The sequence below is a fragment of the Crocodylus porosus genome, unplaced genomic scaffold (genome assembly GCF_001723895.1).
Source record: "Crocodylus porosus isolate Cpor-Errol unplaced genomic scaffold, CroPor_comp1, whole genome shotgun sequence".
Taxonomy (NCBI): domain Eukaryota; kingdom Metazoa; phylum Chordata; order Crocodylia; family Crocodylidae; genus Crocodylus; species Crocodylus porosus.
Window position 1 is genome coordinate 345,213 of NW_017728929.1, and position 23,094 is coordinate 368,306.

Genomic DNA, 23,094 nt, shown 5'->3' on the forward strand with positions numbered 1-23,094 from the left:
GCATGCCCTCCACCCCCCCATCACTTGTCCCTCTCTGGTGCCTGTCTTCTGCCCCCTCCACCAGTGTCAGCATCCCCTACTATGTGACCCCTCTGCTGCCCATCCTCCTTGCCACTTGGTGCCGCTTACTTTGTGTACAGCTCCTTTTGCTCTGTCTTTGCCTGGGACATGGAGCCAGTAGCAGAGACCCTGGCCCCAGCAACACCAGAGCTGGGGGAAAGGACATGGGGCAGGTGGTGGCTCTTCATCTAGCTGGGGAGATAACAATGAAAAGATCTGACATAACAAAGCTGTCCTGTTGCTCCTTGTCCCCTCACTGCTTTGCCAGCCAGACTGTTCTCTGCTCCTCCACCTCTGTAGTCCCTCTGGGTACCAGCCAACTTGCCGTGCAACCTACAGGGGGCAGAAGCACCATGTGTGCTGCTGCATTTTTCTCTTCCTGCCTCACATTTTCTCTTCTCTGTTATTCTGTGTCCTGATGCATGAGCAATTGGGGCAGGAAGATACTGACAGCTGGGTGGTGGTTCTCCATGCAGGCCCAGATGGGATAAATTATAGGTACAGATTTTCTTTGTGGCACTGATTTTGATTTTGTGAATGCTCATGTTGTTTTTCCTTTGCGCTGGATTTGTCTGAAGTAACCGCTTGGTTCCTGAGTTGGATACTATTGTCCCAATGGAATCTACAAAAGCGTATGACATGCTGGACATCATACATGCGGTAAGCCCTCTCTTTAAGTGCTGGCTTTTTTTCTTTTTTAAAGAGTTATCAGTGTGACAAATTAATATTAAATGGCTCTGAGTGGTGGAAGTGAAAAAACAGAAAGCCACAGGAGATGGACTTTCAATGCACTCTGTTGTCAGAACAGCTGTTTGGATAATTCTTTCCCTTGCATTTGGTGAACCTAAGGCCAGAGGCACTAGAAACAGCAAAAATAAGGGAGCTGGTGTTTGAAAAGGGTTTTATGATTTATCTTTGAGGTGTCATTTTTCACTTACGTGCCCAGCATGTGACTGTGGAAAGACAGTATTATTCTTACTTCTTTTTTAAAGTGTTACAAGAAAACTAAAATACTGTAGATTTTCATTCCCTTGTTATTACCATACTCTTTTAAATAATGCTGTATGTTGATGTTGGAATGTTTTCTCATAAACAGAGAAAACCTTTACTTTGGAATTCAGATCCATTCACAGAAACCCTTGGATTTTTGCCATCTAATTACTTTTGGTGAATATCACTGTATATATATGTTTATATTATATTCTATACATAGATTACTATTTATTAAAAGTAATAGTATTCAGCTTGCCAAGTCAAGCAAGCACTCAGAACTTTGACATTCCAAAATTAAGATTGGATGGGACAAGGCAAATGAGATGTCCTGTGATAAAGATAGCACATATTTAAGCAGAAGGCACGGGGACCAGGGCCTGCATTAAAATGATGTAGGCAACACGAATACCTACATTTCCTTTTCCAAGGTCTTTGTTTTTGCAACTTTAAGGTCCTCTTAACCTGTTTTTGGAGGTTCTTAGAAAAAAAACGAAGAAAACCCAATTATATTGTACGGTGTCACAGAGTGGGATCTCTTGGGGTGGCTGTGATGCCCCGGGGAGCTCCATGACCATGCAAGCTCTGCACCAAGGACGCCCTTGTCTCACCTGCCATGTCTTGTTGGTAAAATAAACTGGGAGGCTGCCTATGGGTCTCTGCTTGGTCTTGGTCTGCTGAACCCTACTCAAGCTAACTGGTCTTTGAGCCCTTTGCTGGGCCTCTCTTTAGTACTGTGCTACATGGGGCACCTCAGGCCTTACAGGCCAATTGCATGGCTCCAACCTGCCCTTTGCCACGCTGCATACCTCGTGTGTGTTACAGTTATTGTACTCTCTGTTGCAGCCTTGGCCTACTCTGCCTCCACCCCTTTAATACAGATGGGCCTCTTAGCCTAGACCCACTGTGTTGGGCCCCACTTTGAGGCACCAGTTCTCAGTCTCCTGTTGTCACCAAACCACTGGCCATTGTCTGCAGCCCTCTGGCGCTGGGCTTTCCTCCCCCCCCAAGCTTGCACCCCTCAGGTGCTGGGGCTCTACACAATCAAGTGCCCCCCCTCTGGCCACTAATGGGGCCTCCTTCTCCCCTTATAGCCTCATCCCAAAACTACCAAAACTACCAGTACAAACATAACCATAATCAAAAGAGACCATGCTCTGCCTCTTCGAGAAGGCAAACTTCTCCCCTTTGTATAGTGCACCTCCTAGCCTTGGCTACCTTATGGGCTCTTGGAAACTTACTGCACTTAGAAGTAGCAAAGCAGGCAGCTCTCTTGTGTAGGAGCTCCTTCTCCTGGCAGTTTGCAGAGCCTGAACCCTGCCAGACCCTGCCTGGTTTTTATATGTACCCAGGGCTCCGCCACCTTCTAGTCAGCTGACACCCTGCAAGTGCTAGCTAATTACCTAATTAGCCTGTTACTCAGGCAACCTGCAGCTGTGGAGCTCTGCCTAGCCTGCAGGGTCTTCTTTGCTAGGCTGCTTCTGCCCTTAAAGGTGTAGGCACACCTTGGTGCCTTGAGACATATGGGAATGCAAGCAGTTCCCTGAAGGTTTGAACTCAACACTTTTGAGATAATAGTGCAGAGTTTTTACCACTTGTGTTATGTATTCACTGTCAGCAGTAGAATGCCATTATCCTCTTTTTGAGTAACCCGTGACAGTTTTGAAGCAGTGAATTACTTATGAAGGAATAGGTCTGTTTTAATTGGCAGCATTCCCTGGTATATAGATTTGCAGATATTCTGAGGCAGTGCAACAAAGGGAATACTCATTAGCTCGACCATGTTAATTCACTGCTGTGACATAAGTAACCCTATCAGACTTTTGGAGTTCCTGCAAAATAGGTGGTGAGGCTGATACTTGCTGGCCTGATAAAGTACTATTGTGTGCATGGAGCTGTCAGTATTGGTCTGTGAAAGAGAGGAGACCATGCAACTCATAGCCTGCTGGTTCCTAGCTCACTGCAAATCTAAGCCCCAAGTCAAATAGTATTTTGATGCTGGAAAAGCAGTAGCAGCTAAATGTTTACGGTCTTTTATATGGAGTTTCAGTTGTCTGAGGCAGCTTTTAGAATAATCCAGGAGGCTGAGTAGGGTTTGGGAGCATGTGAAGTGGGGATAGATGGTCTGAATATTAAGAAACAAGCTGTTTCACATTCTGCTGCCCTTGTGTAAATAGCAATTATTCCACAGCTGATAACTTGGTCATGTCTGGATTAATTTCCAACGGGTTAAAACAGGGCTGGACACACTTCTGATGCTGGGGTTCTCCCCCTGCCATATCCTGCTGCAGGGGTGGGCAGAATATGGGCTGTGGGCCAGATCTGGCCGGCGAGGCCATTCTGTCTGGCCTGCGGGGCCCCTAAAAAAAAAGTAGAAAGTTAATATTTCTCTGCATTTGGCTCCTGTCAAAAATGGCAGTAGGACCCAGGGGAAGCCCGGTGGGCTCCAACAACAGTGGGGCCGTCCGGCCCTGCCCCCCAGCTGGGGTTTCTGGGCTGTCCCAGCATAGGAAGCTCAGGAGAGGGTGGGGGGAGACCCCAGGCAAGGAAGGAGCGTGGGGGGCAGGGGGAGGAGTGGGGCTGCTTGTGCCCACTCTGGACAGCGAGCGCCTGCAGTGTGGGGCACCAGGCATGGGGCAGGCCACTTCTCCCCCCGCACTCAGCTTTTCCCTGGGCTCCTTTCCTGCAGAGAAAAGCAGCCCCTCGCCTGCCCCATGCTGCAGGCGCTCGCAGCCCATGTGAGGCTGTCTGGAGCAGGCACAGGCAGCCCCAGACAGGCTGTGAGTGGCTGCAGTGTGGGGTGCTGGGCATGGGGTAGGGAGGGGCTGCTTTCTGCCCCCCCGCGCTCAGCACCAGCTTGTAACCCGGCCCCACTGCCAGGCTGGCTATAGGGTGGGTTACAAGCTGGTGCCAAGAGTGGGGAAACATGGGCCCTTGCCTGCCCCATGGCCGGCGCCCCAGGCTGCAGCCACCTGCAGCCTGCTCCAGACAGCCCCATACAGGCTGCAAGGACCTGCGGGGTGCTGGCCATGGGCAGGTGAGGGCCCACTTTTTCCCACACTCAGCACCAGCTTCTTCACTGCTGGTAAGCAAGGGTTGGAGCTGTGCGCTGCTCCCTGCCTGTACCGTGGGGCTGGGGTCACTGGGTGAGCGGGTGGGGAACCAGTGGGAGCAGAGGGCCCGCACTGGTGTCCTGGGGCCAGTGCCGGTAGGGCCCAGAGCAGGGTGGCAGGCGCGTGGCAAGAGTTGAAAGCAGTCCCATTGGTTTTCAGTAGTGCTTGTGCTTTTCCAAATCCTGCTCTGAGGCACGAGAGCTGTTCAAAATGCTCTTGAGACGTTTTTGCTGTCTTTCCCATTTCTTGTTGAGCCATTTCTGAGAACAGGTTTTACACTCAGGCCAAATTCTTAGGCAGTGACCACAGATAGAAAATTTCAGCCTGAATGACTGTACTATAGTGTTGTTTTAGGCAGCTGAAAACAAGGTGTTACAATGGAAAGTGTTAGGCATCCATGCATTTGTCCATACTGCTTTATCTATTATTACGTGTCTTTATGAAACAAACTTTGGGTACTGCTTTACATGGCTGTGGATGCGGCTTTACAGCATGCATAGAAAAAACAGTGGTAGAGGTAAGGGCTGCCTTAAGGAATGTAGTCAAGTGGGACACAGACTACTGATTGCATGTTCCCTATATGCAGAAAGATGTTTGTGCCCAAAAGCTTGCAAAGAATGATTTTCCCAACTATTTAGTTGGTCTAATAAAAGGTATCACATTTACCCCAAAAAAACCTTGTCTGCTATGGCCTTAGACCAACACAGCTACAACTAACACCCCCTACATGCAGATACAGTTAAGCCCGACTCTACTCTGTTTATGTCTTGTGTAACCCCAGTGACTTCAGTGGGGTTGACAGATCATCTGGTCAAGTGAACCACCATGAAGGACCTTGTTAGTAATCTGAGGTGTTTTTTAAAAGAACTGCAGTGTGCTAAAGATGTACTGGAAAACTCAGTACTTTGGAGGATGGGGAGGAATCTGGAAGTCAACTTTTTTTTTTAACATGCACTGTTCTTATACTGGGAACAGCTTTGGTTTTGTGGCTGGCTCAGGCAGTGCTCCTGATGAGATATATCTGGAAGGAAATATAGTATCACATACACACTGACAAACAGACTGGAAAGAAGAAGAAACGATTTATTTGCAAAATCTCCTGTTACAGAAGCAATGTATTTTTTTTCCTCACTGTGTAAGAGATACGATTGCAGCTGACCACACCAACCTATGTCTCTTCACAAGGCTTCTTGTTAACTTTTTTCCTTCCAGATTGTTGATGAGAGGGAATTCTTTGAGATCATGCCCTCCTATGCCAGAAACATAGTGGTTGGATTTGCCAGGATGAATGGAAGAACCATTGGAATTGTGGGCAATCAGCCCAAAGTAGCATCAGGTAAGAGCTGGCTGCAAGCTACAAATCTCTCTGATTCAGGGGTGTTTGCAAGCTGCCTCCTGTTTGTGTTTTTTCATTACACACACTGTGAGGGTGTCTGTCATAAGGAGAGGAGGTGTATTTTGGGTTTCCTTTTCATTTTTTCCCCAGGTTTACAGTGCAGCATCACAAGGTGCTGTGCTGGTACCAGTAGGTGTTATCCTTATATATTAATGAGCTAACAATGAGGTGAGCAGAAATGCATTCTGCATTTTGCTGGTTTGTCAGAAGTGGAGAAATCCATGGAGAACTTCAGCCGGACTATGGAAAACTAGAATAACGGGTGCAAAGTGGTAGGGAAAATTCTAATATAAGATAACAGATGTTGCCTGGAGTGACTTGTGATGCTTGTAACTGGGTCTTGCTCTGGACAGAACGCCTGTGCCTCTTTTTGGTCAGCTCATTAAGAACCCCTTCTTGATGTGCATTTGTGGTCAGAAAAGCAAGGAATAGTGGGATGCATAGTAAACAAGAGAGAATAATAGCAAACATAGAAATCCATGCTGCCACATCACTTGGGACATTTCTGTTTTAGCTAAAAAAGCTGTAGCAGAAACAGAAGGGGGGGCTCATGAAGTCAGTGAGAATGATTTGAGGCCTGGCAAAACTGGTACACAAGGACTAAATGCAATGGTACAGACCTTTATTTAAGTGAATCTGCAGGGACATGGTAAAAACATATGCACCAATGCTCACAGATCTGGCACTTCCTGGAACCTTTTTCTCACAGAATACAAACAAGACAGCAGCCGGTGAAATTGTAAGCCAACTTAGTGTACATTGATGAATAAAATACTTTATGCATAATATCCCATTACTGCTGTATCTGAATACCTATAACAACTGAAGTTCAGCACTTAAAACCCAGGCTTTTTATGGGTATTATGAAATCCACTTTTACAGCAAAAAGAATATTTATAAAAAGAAGAAAAAATATAGAGGAGAGAGAAGGTTCTTGTGTTCTGGGAAACCATGCTCTGAGCCATGCGGATCATTCTTTATTTCCATCTTGCAGCTTTTGAAATGGCTGGTGCTGACAACTAGCAGCTATATCCTCATTGACCCCTCTTCTGAGCCACATGGGAATTCCCACATATGGTTTGTTCATGTGTTAACTTGAACTGTCTCCATGACTTGTTATATTTTAGTCAAATTAGGCCATCCTGTGTGGTGGTGGCTCATTTCCCCCGGCTACTTTAATCAAATACTTATTCTTGGCAAGGTAATTTGCTGACTATTAAAGAATCATGAGATAATTAATGGGTTTCACGGTTTCATTTGATATTTGAGAAATGTATTGCAGTATTTTAACCGAGAATGCTGATGTTACAACTTTTCATTGATTTGCAGAATGTGTTTACACTGCGTTGGAGTGATGTAAGGTGTTTCATTTTGTACTTACCTGTTTATAATTTTCTTTTCATTGGGTTTTTTTATATATATTAAAGTGGCATATGGGATCTCTGTGTCAGGAACTTTTCTCCCCCTCTCCCCCTCCCTGAAGCAGCAGTCGATCTTGGGGGGGATTCTACGTAGCAGTGCAGTAAAAAGAAATGATGATATGAAATGAATGCATATAAAATATGTCACTCATAGGCTGAAATACTGCTACCTTGTAACAGTCATATAATGGGATACATTATGACATTTTATTTCATAGATTTCATAGACATCAGGGCTGGAAGGGACCTTGGGAGATCATCGAGTCCAGCCCCCTGCCCAAAGGGCAGGAAGTCAGCTGGGGTTATAGGATCCCAGCAAGATAAGCATCCAATTTACTCTTGAAGGTGTTCAGTGTAGGTGCTTGAATACTTTTAAGAATACTTTTCAGTAGGTCATAAATACCTGCGTCAGTCAGAGGCTTTTGAAAATTGTACTTATCTGTGATCTTGATTTTCTCCCCACCCCCGTTCACAATTGAAGTGGGGGAGACCATCAAACAAAGACAGAAGCTAGAGCTGAAACTGTTCTGTTCTCAGTATTGCTCCCTCAATATAGGACAATGGAGATTCAATATGGTCTATTTTCTGTACTGCCCTGAATGCTGTATTTGAAGTCTAGAATGGCAATATTAGAAATGAGCTGTTTAAAACTGTGAAATATCCTGCTCTGTTTTCTCAATGCAGGGTGCTTAGACATAAATTCCTCTGTGAAAGGAGCCCGTTTTGTCCGGTTCTGCGATGCCTTCAACATTCCTCTGATCACTTTTGTGGATGTCCCAGGATTTCTGCCAGGTAGGTAGGTCCTTGCTGAGATGTAACTGCCTGACTGGAGTGGAGCTTTAAATGTAGCTAGTTTGGGTAGTGCTAGCGGTAGATCTGTGAGAGCTGGGAGCTGTGCATATAGTAAAACCTACCTTGAGAAGCAAGGTAAGCATCAGGGCTGAGAGCCTGTGCTGAGCTTTGCATTACCTAGTCCTGAGCCTAGTTGCTTTGCCAATCCTGTCTGGTACCAGAGCCACTGCAAAGACCCAGGGCCTGGCTGGCTCTTTGCTAACTCTCTACAAATCCTGCTGAGGGTGTGGATGAAGCAGAAGCTGGTCGTACTTCACGTCTTGCGTGTTTTCCTTTTTTCTTGGAGGCTCTAAGCACCTCCCACAGGCTCAGCTATAGCGGTTGTACTTTGTGTGCTGCCAGGGCAGCATGGAGCTGCACCATCCCATGAAGAAGCCCAGCAAGGATTGTGTCTCAAGGAGGGACAGCGGAGAGCAAATTCATGGTACCATGCTGTATGCTAGTGGGGCAGTTGATTTTCCTCTTGGGGGTGACCAGTGTCTTGATGAGTAGTAGGGAGGGTACCTCTGGGTTGTAAATTCCTACTTGCAGATCTGGTCAGAGCACCTGCTCTGTGTACTTACATCTCTGCTCAGCATTAGAGCTCTGACCCAAGGATTGGCTTACCTTGTCAAATGATTACTGGCTAAAAGTTGCTTTTGTAGAGTGCCTGGTAGTGCTGCAGCCACCACAGTTATGGCCTAGGAGAAGCTGTCTTCCTCTGCAGTTGTCTTGGTCTTCTGCTGCATTTGATGGAAAAAAAGGAATCCTCTGATGCTGTCATTTTACAAACATTCAAGCCTTCATGTGCCATTCCTTCACAAGGGTGTGGGTGACTTATCCACCTTACGCAGCAGACATGAGTTGAAAGCCTTCTTGGAAGTTTAAGGTCAGAGTGTCCTTACAAGTTCAAACATACATAGTGGCTATAAGGTTGGCTAGATGGACTCCCACTGGCCATCTAATTTGCATTGTTCCACAGACGCATCCTGAAGACCTTCTTTGCACAACTTCACAAGCAGCACCCTATCCACACATCAGAATTCTTGCTGTAGGTGCTCAGGATCCCAAGAAGGGGATGCACTGTCAGTTTGCACTGAGCTTTACAAATATACAGAACTTAAAATTACATGAAGTCTATAGCCATTTTCTTACTTGTTGCATTTGGGGTGGAAAGCTAAGGTTTCCACATCTCTTGTTGCTGGATGTCAGAAGCTGTTTATAGTGGGGTTTACTAAGACCCTGAAATTGTTTCTTCTGAAAAACGGAAACTTTGTTGTATTGGTCCAAGCAGAAAGAATCTGCTCCAGTAGCAGCAATCATGATCTAGTATTTGATTCACAAAATCCTATGAGTGTGGCATTGGCTTCATTCATCAAGGAAACAGCCTTTGCCAGGAAGTGCCCTATCCCAAGGTGAACATTGGCAAAACTGGTACGAGTGTGCTGAGGATTGGTCCTGCTTGTAGCTGTTCCATCTGCCTGGCTTGTCTCATAGGAGATGGCTTACCTTGCCTCTGGAACTGTTCCCTGCGTTATCTTTGGGAATGCAGGCCGCAAACCCGTGGGCCAGCAGGAACAGGTGCACCAGAAGGAGTTTCTCTTGCTGGAAGAGACTGGTGGTGGTGGTGGTTGTGTTGCAACTGTCTGGCTTGTGGGCTAGATGCGTGGCAAGGGGCCAGTGTGTGAGCTGGATTCTGTGCATGGAGTCTACCTGGGGGCCTGATCCAGCATGGGGGCAGCGTGTGGGTTTGCTCCCCTTTCGACTGCTTTATGTTGGAGAGAAGTAGTTAAGTACTTACTGATCCTTTGTCCTGGCCACCAGACCTCACCAGACTTTGCCCAGAGTAATGTCCCTGGGAGCTCAAGGCTTATTGTCAGAGGTGGCCTGAGAGATTTCTTGCTGCTGCTGTTTGCAGTGGTTCCCTTGTGTAGTTTCACACCTCTGCCGCAGGGGCCATGAGTAATAGTTTGGATCTGCCTTGAGTGTGAGGTGAAAAATGCATTCTCAGAAGAGTGTTTCCAGAGAGGTGAACATTGGGTAGATTTTTCTCTGAACGTGCATGGGGATCTCTTAGTGTTTCTGAAGCTGTATTTGTAACCATGCAGGAACTATTTGGCAGTATGGGCTGGCCTGACTGTGTGTACCTGCCATAACCTGGGCTATACGTTTGTTCCAGCTCTCCATGTGAGCTTTCCTCACAACATGGCTCAGCATGAAGGTGTGGAGAAGCTGGACTGTAATCACCAACCTATCCACCACAGTTGAGGGGGCTGCTCTGAGTAGTGGTAGCTGGCCTTGCAAACAGCCATCTGCATGAAGGGAACTTTTTGGTAACTTTCCTGAAAAATGTTTGTTTGTTTTTTTTGATTCATGTAATGTTTAGGTACGGCCCAGGAGTATGGTGGAATCATACGTCATGGGGCAAAACTCCTCTTTGCCTTTGCAGAAGCAACTGTGCCCAAAATCACGATAATCACCAGAAAGGTAAGGTGACTTGATTCCTGGGAGAGAGCTGAGGCCTCCTCTTTTGGTCAGAAGTGTTCAAAAGAGACTTGCTTCTCAGGGCCTGGCTGCTGTTGCTTCCCCCATCATCCTCAACACCTCCTTTTATCCTTTCTGATTTGCTTTTTCATCTTTCAAGTGTCTTCGCATCTCTGCCTGCTGTTTCCTGCTGCCTTCTCTTCCTGGTCAGATGTCTGTCCTCTTTGCTACTTCAGATCTTCTCCCTGGGGACAGTGATTGCTGCACCCTGGGCAAATCCAGTGTTTACATGGTCTGACCTGCTTGCCATGTCAAGACAGTTGAACTGTTGTGTTCTCCCTGTTGGGTGTGGGCATCCAAGCAACTTGCTGCAGGGCATAAGGAGGTTGGGCTTTAACGCGTGCCAACTCCTCCGCGGTAACTTCCCATATGAAGTCTAGAATGGCAATATTAGAAACGAGCCGTTTAAAACTGTAAAATGTCCTGCTCTGTTTTCTCAACGTCAGGGTGCTTAGACATAAATTCCTCCGTGAAAGGAGCCTGCTTTGTCTGGTTCTGCAATGATGGCAAGTGGAAGCTAAATCACAGTAGTATAACCGTGGATAAAGGGGGTAACTTCTGTAATTCAGCTTCCCCTTACTGAGAGAAGAATGTGACTGTCTGGGTGAGGCAGTTCCTTCTGGGATGTCACACTTCCTGGACACTGACTTCTCAGGAGGATGTCCTGGCACACAGTCAGCCATGACTCTGGAGCAGTCTCGCATTCTACAGTCTGCAAAAGCCAGGCGTGTGTTTTATTTGGGGGCACATTGCACGTGAGGAAATGTGGTAATTTTAGTTATCCAAGTTATTTTCATTTTTAAATTGGCAAATCACCTTTCTTTCAGTGCTTTGGAACTACCCCAGCGTTCCAGGAAACGTTAGTGATTCACATCAGACTTACCTTTGATTATTTAAAATAAAAACTCTTTCAGCAGCTTAGTTCCTAACTGCCCCCTTAATGAGGGTTTGTTTTGAAGGAAGGGTGGAGACTGGGGGGAAAAGCTGAAGTGGGCATGTCTGCCTATGAGCTGCACTGGCATATGAGCAAACAGTATGTTCTTGTTGGTCTGCATTAATAGAAGCATCACCTGGAGCATGGTGTCTAGTTTTGGGGCCCATATTTTAAGAAAAATGTAGACAAACTGGAAAGAGTCCAGTGAAGAGCTGCAAAAATGAATAAAACTCTGGGAAGCATGACTTGTGAGGAAACACTACAAGAACTGGGATTGACTGGAGAAGAGAAGACTAAAGGGGGATTTGATAACAGTCTTCAGATACCCGAAGGGTGGCTGTAAGGAAGACGGTGATAGACCATTCTCTGTGCCTGCAGGGCTAGCAGTGATGGTCTTAAATTGTAGCAGTGGAAACTCAGATTGGAGATTTAGGAAGAAATTCTCACTGTGAGGACGATTCAGCACTGGAACAGGTGACCCAGAGAGGTTGTGGCATCTCCATCCCCGGTAGATTTTAAGACAAGACTTGCCAGGGATGGTTTAGTCAGGGGTGATCTGTCTGGAACAGGGGGTTGACCTGGTTAACTTCCAGGGGTCCCTTCCAACCCTACTGTTCCCTGATTGTGTAACACCTGGGTAGATGCTGCATCCCCAGGGGAGGAGGTTCTCCTTTATCATGGCCCTAGGAATTTTGGCTACTTAGTTTTTAAGCCATTTGCCTCACCTCCTTGCTGATAGAAGTGCTGAGTCTTGCTCAGGTGAGGGGTGACAGGACTCTGCTTGAATTTCCTTCGTCTTCCAGCAGAATCCTGAAGGCACAGTCAGGATAGAGGCTGCTTTGTGGAAGGTGATGCACAAAGAGCATACTGTTTGCTCATGTGCCATATTTCCTGGCCTCAGAGAACTTACCACAGGAGATGTTATGGAAGCTGAGGTGTCATCTCCTGTAGCAGGGATGAAGGAGGCTAAAGGGTCCCTTGACTTCAAAATGCCTCAATGCCAAGGTGATGGAATTTAGCATCACTCCATGGTGTCAGAGCTCATTACATGGGCAGTCTGAATTCAACATGGATAAAACACCTAACCTCCCTCCCATATGCATATCACCCTCCATCCCCATCACCCAGTGCCTTTAATGCCAGTCTTGTCCTTCTTGGAACAACATCAGAAAGCCTTGGTGCAGAGTCACTATTTCATGGCACAGCAGGGAATCATTTTCATGCAATAAGTGCTGATAACAAAGCCCGATTGTTGTGCAGAGAACCCCGAATATGCTGCAGGCAGCAGCAATAGCAAGATGCTAAAATAGGAGGATTTTAATTTTCAGTATTGAAAACCTTCAATCTTCAGCTGATTCTTTGATAGAACTGATAACTGATGTAGGATTAATAGGAGTCTGAACAGGTTCCATTTCTTCTATTTTACTGAGCCAGACCGTCTCCAGAGAATCCCTCCTGACCTGCAAAAAAATCTCCTTTTTTGTCATTCTCAAAGCTTTTGAATAAAAACAAATGGACTTTTTTATGGCCTGATTGTTCTTGGACTATATGAAACCCTTTTTTAGGGAGCAAAATGTAGGCATTTGAAAATACAATCCCAGAATTACTTTTAAAATGGGAAAACATGAACTTCCCCCTGCCTCCTGTATGGCCGTGTTGCAGAAGGAATTTGCTGTTGCCCTGCGTTTGTCTCGTATCACTGACTTGTTTCCATTCCAGGCTTATGGGGGTGCTTACGATGTGATGAGTTCAAAGCATTTACGAGGAGACGTTAATTACGCGTGGCCTACTGCGGAGGTTGCAGTGATGGGTGCAAAGGTAAGCACAGTGGCAGGTGTGTGTTGGTGGGGGGGTCACACTTCCGACTTCTAGTAGTCAGCTGTCTCTTTAACATGCTTGAGGAAGTTAGCTAAGAGGGCAGCCAGTTTTTCTCTGTACTGGTTTAGTGAGCGGTGTGCAACCTTTTAACCCTGTGAGCCAAATGATTGGCATGGGGCTGGTCTGTGGGCCGGATCAGACTCTGTGCCCCAGGACTGGCCTTGCACATCTGCATTTAGGTCACGCTGTCCCTGCCAAACCGTGTGCATGGGCACTGGGGCCTCATGCCCCTGCACTGTTTTTGCCTGGTCCTCTTGCACGCAGGGATTGGGGCCTGTGGAGAGGCCCACGGGCTGGATGACAAGGTGCTGTGGGCTGGATCTGGTCTGTGGGCAGGGGGTTGAGCATCCTGGTCTTACTAGCTAATAGAACAACTTCTAGCTCAGCACTTTCAGATACCATATAATGTGCTGTAAACTGAAAGCTTCCTCTCTTACTGGACGAGTGGTTGAATCCAACTTTTCAGGCTGCTTGTATGTCTTCCCAGGGTGCCGTGCAGATCATTTTCAGAGGAAAAGGGGCGCATGCAGAGGCAGAATACATAGATAAGTTTGCAAACCCATTCCCTGCAGCCATAAGAGGTATGTTTATGTGCAGTTTTCTCCTCTGAGTTCTTCTCTTCTGGTCTTGGATAAAAATCCTTTTATGTTCTGCTTGCCCTGTTGCAGCATAGGACCAGGATTGGGATTATTCAAAAGAGACATTTAAACACATGGTTACATGGTCAGAAGATGATGTTACTTCTTAAAGGTTTGTTTCTTCTTTGCCAACTTCGGGCAACAAAGAACTTACCTGAGCTTGGCCTGGCACGAGTCTGACAGGCACTGTTGAGATGAGGGCTGGAGCCAGGTAGGAGATGCTGATAGACCCATTTAGAAATGCTGTCAACGTGAGAAACACCTCAGTGTTTGGACCACAGCCTTTTATTACAGGTGAACTGCCCAGCTTGGGGAAGGCCTCCCTGCTGTCTCCCTTCACTTCCGCAGGGGAGAGCCAGGGGTATTCAAAGGGGTGCTTAATTCTTTTGGCTGGAGTGGCTTCTGTATTTCCATGGTTTTTCAAGGCTTGTGGTTTTTAACATTAATGTTGGGGCATGATTCTACTCTGCCAAGGGACTATGCAGACAGGATTCTCACTAGGCAGGAGTTCCCAATGCGTTTCCAGCCTGCTCCCTGGTAGATCCATTTGTGCTACATTTTAATCCTGGCGGGAGCTCTCCAGAGCCATGGAGAGCCCCATGAATGCATGTGCTGAAACTGCATCTGCTATCTAGACCTCTTAGCTAACGTCTTGCTGTGGAGGGTTTGTTGTGGCTGCAGCAGCCTGAGAAAACCAACCAGATTCAGCCCTTAGATGCCATGCTGAATTTGCAGAATCACCTGGGAGGAAACTGATCTTTTCCATTTTACACTGAGCCAGTTCCTTTTGAACTGGAAACTTTCCAGTGGTGCTTGTTGTCATTCCTACATTGGGTCTAACTTGAAAATTTCTTGGCATTGCAGCATTCACTCAGTTCATAATCCTTGGTGCATATTTTGACTTGAATTGGCTTTATTTCAATTCAAATGCTTTCCCTAAGACTATCCCTGAAAGCATCATCATGCCCCTTTATAAATCTGTGGCGTGTCCACACCTTGAATATTGTGCCTAGTTCTGGTCCTCACACCTCAAAGAGGATACAGGAGAATTAGAGATGTTCCAGAGAAGGGCAACAAGGATGTTCAGTGAGATGGAGGGGCTTCCTATGAGGAGAGGCTCAAGAGGCCAGTCCTGTTCAGGTTAGAAAAGAGATACTTGGGGAGGAACATGGTGAGGGTTTACAAAAGACTAAATTGTGATGAGAAAGTCAATAGGGATTTATCATTTAATCTCTCTAAATATACAAGAATGAGGGGTTGTAACATGAAATGAGTAGGTCATAAGTTGAAAATGAACTTAAGTTCTTTCACTCCCTCCCTCAAGCGTGTCATTAAAGTGTGGAACTCATTGCCACTGGATGTGGTGGAAGCTGACAGTTTAGCCAGATTCAGGAAGGGACTGGACACATGCTTGGAGAAAAGGGGCATCAGTAGCTATTGAGTATGGGAGTGAGAGGTACAGCCTTTGAACCAGAACTTCCTGGACCTTCAATGCTGGAGGCTGCAAGCGAGGAACAGTGAGAAAAACTCCACTTCCATCCTGTTCACTCTCCCTTTCAGCATCTACTTCTGCGTCTGTGTGATACGAGAGACTGGGCAAGGTGGACTTGTGGTCTGACCCAGTAAATGACAGTTCTTATGGCTTAAGTCCTCAGTCTCAGCTGGAGGCGGTGCTCTCATCATGCGAGGTGTCTGCTGCGCTCACTCTAGCATGGCCTGTTAGCAGCTGGCAGAGATTTATTTCTCTCTCTCTCTGAACAGGGTTTGTGGATGACCTCATTCAGCCGGCCACCACTCGGCTCCGCATCTGTCGCGACCTGGAAGTCCTGGCAAGCAAGGTGCAGGCCAATCCCTGGAAGAAGCATGCTAACATACCACTCTAAACAGGGCTGGTGGATGGAGCAGAGCACAAATATGAACAGCATTTACCCATGCTAATGCTTCTCTTCTGCTGATTGACTGCAGCCTTGCACCACAATAAACTCCACAGCACGTGCGCAGTTGTATTTGGAATTACATCACCAGTGGGTTTGAGTAGGTTTTTTCTTTAGCAGCAGCTCAGCCCACCATAACAACAGCCCGTGCCACGTGACTTGGCTTCAAAAGGGGGTCTAAGGGTTGGGATCTAGGCTCCCAGGCTGGAGGCAGGGAGGGACCTCCCTTGATTCCTGTGGCTCTGGGAGCTGCTTGATACAATCATAAAGGGCTGTAACCATTGATCCACTGAGAGCTTTCTAAGGAAAGAATCTGGGAAGGATGGATCCATTGTCTTTGGATTCGTGTGGCGTCCCTGCACTGGGCAATCAATGAATCTGCTCATTAAGACTCCCAGGATGCTCCCTTGTAAAGTGCCGGGGGCACAGAGGTCTTGGAGTACTGGGGACTGTCCTCAGTCCAAAGCTGCAACTAACCTATTTTGATCTCTCTGATGTTCCCTCCTGAAAAACAGGGGTGGATAGTTATGAAAGAAACAGGCAAATCACCACCATCAGACAGACAGGTGTATGGTGTTGGGAAGGTCAGTAGCTCCATGTATGTGTAGGCCCATGCAGTGTCTGGCCTTCCTTTAACTTTATGGTTCTTTCACGTTCCATGTACCTGGTTTGTGCACACGCAACGAGAAACTGAAATACGAAGAGAGCCAATCACTGCTAACGTTTTCCTGCGGCCGTTGTGGTGACATCTGCTTGGATTCCTGGCTGACAGGGAATGGCAAAGGTATGAAGGCCCCTCTCCAGTTAAAAGAAGTTTATTCAGTGAGAGATGAGGAGGAAGAGAGATGAGAAGAGGGACGCAGCAGCAAATGTGGAAGTGTAGCTGTTGGCCAGTGCATATCTGAGTTTGCCTTGGGTTATTATTGGGCATGATGGTGCAGTATGGCACCTGGCTATTTACCAGCACAAAGGTTTTTCTGGGCTCAGCCTGGCTTTCTGACTGTTTCAAGACCTGTCTCAGACCCAGCAGCTCTAGGAGGTTGCGTCGTCAATCTTGAGCACCGAGCACTTCCTTCCAAGTTTTGGTGTTCATGGTAGTGCAGCTGGGAGGGATCTGCAACCCCCCAGCTTGGTAGGGTGTTGACCCGATGTTTTGTCTAGTCTTCCAGCCCAAACCAGTCCCTCTGCACTGGCGTTTATAGGAAGGGGACGAATTGGATCGCTCCATGGCAGGTTGGCTTCCTCTTTCTCTAGTGCTGCCTTCTTCCTGCTAGAAGCACTGTCGTCTCAAGGCTGTTTGCATTCTACTTCTGTGATCTCAACAGCTTTGCTTCCCTTTTTCCTCACTGTGATGATGTCCTGTTTGCCCGTCTTACCCGGCGCATCCTGCCCTGTCCCTCACCATGGCTAAGCTTCCTGTTTGCCCTCTGCTGTCAGTGCCACCATCTCCCCCACAGCTGCTTTGACTGCTGCTGCTAACCTCTTTCCTGTCATACACCTGCTCGGTGAGCCGCAGGCTGCCAGTAAAAGACCCTGTGACTGGTCTTGCCCTCCTGCCTCTCCAGTGGTGTCCCAGCTCCCATCTTGTGTTCACCTCAGCTGGTGGTGACTTAGCCCTTGGCCTCCATGCCATTCTCTTCCATGCTGCCATCACCATCCTCCTTCAGGAGTGTTTCTGGCATCCTTTCCCTGGGGTTTCCCCCCATCCTCAGCCCTCCTGTCTGTGTGTTCTTGCCAGTTCTGTGCCTCTGTCCATGCAGAGCTCTCTGACCGCTCATTGCTCCTCCTTGTTAAGGTTGATAAGATAAGGCCCCATATAGCTCTGGGCCGCTCCACTGTGTCATCCTTGGGCACTTGCTTCTCAGCCTTTTTGCTTGCTGGGTTGGCTCATACAGGATTTGGTTGTCATCCTGTGGCTGGCTGATAACACTGTTTCTGTGTTCACACTGGCAGATCCTTAGTTGGTGTCTCACAGTCAGCTTAAAACACAGCAGTCAAATGCAAGGGTTTCTCCCTCTGAACCTTCCATTCTTTGTCCCTGCCACCATTACTACATTGCTCCTGGTCTCCCAGTGTTTACCTTCAACTACATTCGCTCATCCCAAGGTGGCTCTGGGCTGTGGTGAGGTCAGGAGGGCGGAGGTTGGGGCCGGGAGACTGTTGCATTGGGAGGGCCATGGATAAAGTTCTGAGGTAGGAGGCAGAGGGGAGAGGGGCTGGACTGGCAGGAATGGGTAGTCACATGAACCGGAAGTGAGCAGAGGAAGAGATGATAGTAAGGAGCAGCTCTAGCACAGCTGTAAAAACAGAGTCAATCTTCTCTTCTGTACCTCTGCCCCATCCTGGAACATGTCCTCATTTTGTTTTAGGAGGAACCTCTTTTTCCTTCTTTCTGCACCAATGCCCCTGTTGCCCACCATGATGCTTCCCCTTCACTATCTCCTGCCCTGGTTTTTCACTTGGAAAATATGATCCAGGAAGGATGTATGAAGGAGCAAGTGAGGGATGAAGGGGTTAGGGGGGAAGCTTACTACTCCTGCCCCTTGGCTTAGGCACTGAGCATACAGGATGGTACCCCTGGCTTCAGAGCAGCCCTTAGTGCAGTTCCCTTGGTAATATGCAGGAGACGCGGTCCTCTCTCCTGGGACCTCAATGACATGTTGCTAAGGGTGTGCACCTGCGGCGAGGTGAAGGGTTTCAGGTGGCACAAGTCCTGTCCCTGTTCCAAGTCTCAATAGAACAAAAAAAGCAACAGCCAATTAGCGCTGGCCAATCAGGAAAGCGTGGGGTGATGTGGCTGAGCACTTGGATTTGGCCAGGATTTTCAAAACAGCTCTGCAAACGCTGCTGGCACATAGTGCTTTATAGTGATGCCCCTTAACATCCTCATCTGCATGGGGAAGTGAGGCACTCACTGGAGATAACTGAGGTTTTCCCATGCAGAAAGACACAGCATTTATGCAGGACAGTTTGGCAGTTGCTGGTGTCTGTCTGGCCCAAGGCAGGACCTGGGGGATATGAGCAAGGCTGCCGGAGGGCAAAAAGAAACATCTGACACTGCAAGTAACAGACTTGATGTGCTCAGCCTGTAGGCAGCTCCTCCCCTGTCCCTGCAAATCCCATGTTACAATTTGAAGTGCAGGCCTGCAGGAACCCCTTCAGCGGTGAGCCAACAGCAGTACAGCCTAAGGCACCTGCTCACTTAGCAAGGGACCACTAGTTTGTAGGCACTGGGGTCCTGTGCTAAGCCCTCCAGAGCTGGCGTTCCTCCAAAGAGCATTGGCACTCCCTGTGCTTTGGATGACGGCCAATAACTGACATGGCATCCTGTCCATCGCCACTGCAAAGAACTGCCCACTGAGTGAGGGCCTTGTGCGGACTCACTGCATGCACGTCATTATAATTTAAGGACTGGAGGTCTCTGACACCATTCCTGGATAGTGGAGAACTACTTCAGCTGGATCTGTACCACCTGCTTCTCCACCCTCTTCATAGATGCCTGGGACATGGAGAAGCATGGAAGACCAGACTGGTGCCGAGGTGGCTTGCTACACTGGCTGCATTTTCAAGGTTTGAGTGATGGAATAAAGGCCTTTCACAAAGGAGTATTACAGACTGACAAGGAATCACAAAGGGACTGCTGCTGTGGATGGTGGCCTCTCCCTCTTCAAGACCCAACAGGGGCCAGCTATGTGCGGCAAACCAATCCAAAGTCCTCTGTTTTCTGACGGGGCCGTGACCTTGTGGCACCTCTACAAAGCTGTGTGCCGTGATTTTTGGGCCGAGACCGTCTAGAGCGAGAAGTGAGAGCTCAGAGGATTATGACTGCTAGTCTGACATCAGGGACTGGGACCAGGCCCTGATGATGCCCACACATGGCCACACCCAAGCTGAGCAGTGTCACACAGATGGAGACAAATGAAAAACTCAACTCTGACAATTTATTAACAAAGCTGCAGCTGTTCACTTGTTCCTCAGCCTCATTAGATGGAAGCTCGATGCCTGGGCACCACAGGCACCTGGCACTTGTATCCCGTTGATGCCACTCCTAGAAGCACCATTCCATGCAGCAAAACTTTCCCTCCCGAATCCCAATACTTAGCCAGCAGTGCTATCAGGTTAACAGCCAGCAGACGTGCTAGAAAACCACTGCTGGCTGCACCACAAAGGCTGGAGTCCCCATGACAGGATGAGGAAGATGGCTCACTCCCCCTATGAACTCCTGACACCAAAGAAAACGCCTGATATAAAAAGAAAATTCTTTCAGTGAGAGCTTTACCTGAGCCTGGAAACTGGTAACACTGAAATCTTGCATAGCACTTTCCATCTGGAGCTCTCCAAAGGCTTTACAAAGAAGGCATGTTATCATCAACCCTATATTATCAAGGGAGAGGCTGAAGTCCAAAGAAGTGAAGCAATGCACAGAAGGTCCCAGTATGCCAATGGCAGCCCCAGGACCTAGTCCAATCCCAGTGTCCTACCTGTTGGTTCATGTTGTCTCTTCACCAGTTTAGTCAATCATCTTTAAGAGAAAGCTGATGGTTTGGTTCTGACATTGTAGAGGCAAATGCATTCATCACTCGCATCTGAGAGTTATGTCAGCTTCCAAGAGGCTGAAGGTAGCACTGCAGGAGGCATTGTGCACCTTGGCAGATTTGCCAAACTGCTTTTAAAAAGCCTACAAGATTATTAAACCATTTGGCTCTTTGCCTTTTAGAGTGCTTACTCACCCCTGCACTTACGGTTACTTGAGCAGAGAACTTCACCCAAAGCTTGTGCCATGTTGACCTTTCCAACAGCAGCTGACTGATTGATGGCAAAAGCATTAGAGAACAGATTTCAGCAACATAAAAGCCTTTAATAACTCCACAGGCAACTTACCAGGTTTACTGCAAACTGGCAAAAAAAAATAAAAATTCCTTTGCTCTGAGACCCAAGACTGAGCATGAGAAATAGTCACAGGGAGTCTGGTGAGAAGGTCAGGGCTTCAAGTGAGAGCTGCCTTTCCCTATATGCATGGGACAGTAGCTCATGGGGCAGAGACACAATGGGGTGGCCAGATCCAGTTTTTAAAGTTGTGCTCATCACACTCATGATTTTGAATAGTTTATTAAAGGAAAGGTGAAGCATCAGTTTTAAATTGTACAAAAGGAAAAAAAAACCTTATATTGTAAATGTACAATTTACAGAATTACTAGCAAAACCAATCAAGGAGACACTCATAATACAAAAAAATCTATTGACTGCAAACTGAACTGGAAACCCATTGGAGGTACCTTAATAGTAAACTTTTTTTTGTTATACAGTATTCTACAATGTTAAATTAGGATTCAGTTTTCCACACAGAGGACTGTGAAGCACAAGGTTGGTCTGTGACTATGACTCAAACCAGGCAGCATTCCTTCTGCCACTATTCTCACAGAACTACGGTGCTGCCAGTTTAATGCAGCCATTCCTGCCCACCCACTACCCCTTGGGGGTAACCTTCACCCATGATATAAAGCAATGCTCCCGCAAGGGCAGAGGCTTGCAATCCTGACAGCCAAGTTTGAGGAATGGCTAAATCATCAGGTCAAATGTTTTTGGCAACCAAGTCTTTGCCCCCCCCCCTCCCCCCCGGAGAACTGTACACATTTTAAGAAAAATCTCAGCTGTTAAAAGAATGGAAACATGGTTTGTTTTTACATTAGTTGTTTCTCCCCTCCCAAAAGGTAAGCACTGGGTGTACGTTTGGTTTTTTGTTAGACGACCTTGTAAAAGAGAAAGCTCCGTGACTATTTTGCAGTTGCTAAAAAAAGCACCTCTGAAACTGCTGTGCTTGGTGTGGGTCAGTTGGCTTGGTATTAACGCTAACACTGAAACGCAGAAAGGAAGAGTAACCGTTTGTGGCTGATATTTAGAGGTGCTCTGGTTTTGCGTGGGTCTTTCACATCTCTGAATATCAGGCCATTTTCAACTACAGTAGCAGCTATGAGACAGTTGTAAAATCAAGGCAGAATGAAATTCCAAATCGTTGAAGACACTGAAAATCTCTTATTACAATGAATTAGCTGAGAACTTTTTGGGTTTTTCTTTTTTACTTTCTTGAAAAAATCATTTTTTTTTTTCAAAGAATTACTCTCATATGCACAGTTAACACTGAAAATGTAGCTGTATTCCATTGTAAGCTTAATAACTTCACCATCTAAGCACAAATTTCTATGCAGCACATACAGTACTTCTAACTGGCAAAATTAATTTACAAAAATAGCGCAAAAGGGTATTTACGGCATGGAAAGTCGACATTTTTATATGGTACAGTTAAAATTGCTTTTTGAATGCTAAAGTGATTCCTCCCCCCCCAATCTATTTTATATAGGAAAGTTGCTGTTTATGTACCTTGGATTGGCAGGGCATGAAATAGGTAGTAAAAACAGCAAAGTGATTACTTGAGAACCATTTGTGTGTTTTACTGAGAATACTTTATTTGCTGGTATAAGTTGCTAAAAATGCACAGAGCAAGTACCAATAGAAAATGTACTGTTTTGTGTCCCCTAGTGCTATATAAAATGAATGTTACACAGCATCTGTTGGAAAAGTGGCTTCATGGACATCTCTTACTTTATGCCCCATTATAAATAAAAATAAATCTTCTCAAGAGTATAAAATCTGGGTTTATCATATCAGTATCTGAACGTTTTTTGGCAGAGATGCACTTCATTAGGATTCTAACCTCTTTTGTAAGAGTGTTCTTCTCAATGCCTATGAGAGGATATAAGCGTACCATATTATTAATCAAATCCAGTGTGTTCAAAAACACGTTTCTGTAGCCAGGATGACCTGCTTATAGCATCATTGCTAGTCAATGGCTGACAGGCATAGGTTTAATAAAAATGGCTAGCTTTTAAAACATAAAAAGGCAAATGTTAAAACAGTTTTAAATTGTACAGCAGAAAAATAAAGTTAAAAAGTTCTGTTTTCACTCAACGCTGTTTTCAGAAAACATATGTAGAACAGTGTTTATTTTGACAGCTGTCTTAACAATTTAAAACTTCCTCCCCATCCAGAAAAAAAATCTGTATTAGGACAGTCAAGAACAGGGATACAAATGATTTTTTAGGTCAGCCTTTCTGAGGTGATTGGATTGGCCAACATTCCTTTGTGTCATTAAGAAGTTCCTCTTCTCTCTCACTACAAAAAGGGATTGACCTTAATCATTTGGTTAAAAATCAAACTGTAGCACATCAAAAATGTGGTTTTCATACAAGCTATCACAGTATATAGGCCTCTAGCTCTAAACAATAGAGTTCCAAATTTGTAAAATATCTTCACCAGACTTCAGAACATAGGCATTCCGAATCCCTACAGAAAACAAT

At 46.5% G+C, this 23,094-nt stretch overlaps 2 protein-coding genes across 2 annotated transcripts in view; one reads left to right on the plus strand and one right to left on the minus strand.

Moving 5' to 3' along the window:
- Positions 1 to 15,800, plus strand: part of PCCB (propionyl-CoA carboxylase beta subunit) — a 43,000-nt gene extending 27,200 nt beyond the window's left edge. Inside the window, exons 9-15 of the mRNA XM_019542858.1 lie at positions 639 to 720; positions 5,376 to 5,499; positions 7,665 to 7,772; positions 10,198 to 10,298; positions 13,009 to 13,107; positions 13,655 to 13,748; positions 15,567 to 15,800. Of these exons, the coding sequence (XP_019398403.1) occupies positions 639 to 720; positions 5,376 to 5,499; positions 7,665 to 7,772; positions 10,198 to 10,298; positions 13,009 to 13,107; positions 13,655 to 13,748; positions 15,567 to 15,688 (730 nt within the window). The 3' untranslated portion in view covers positions 15,689 to 15,800. The remainder of the gene's footprint in view (positions 1 to 638; positions 721 to 5,375; positions 5,500 to 7,664; positions 7,773 to 10,197; positions 10,299 to 13,008; positions 13,108 to 13,654; positions 13,749 to 15,566) is intronic.
- A 2,357-nt stretch (positions 15,801 to 18,157) lies between these two features.
- STAG1 (stromal antigen 1) overlaps positions 18,158 to 23,094 on the minus strand; it is a 241,072-nt gene continuing 236,135 nt past the window's right edge. The window contains exon 33 of the mRNA XM_019542857.1: positions 18,158 to 23,080. Coding sequence (XP_019398402.1) covers positions 23,057 to 23,080 — 24 coding nt within the window. The 3' untranslated portion in view covers positions 18,158 to 23,056. The remainder of the gene's footprint in view (positions 23,081 to 23,094) is intronic.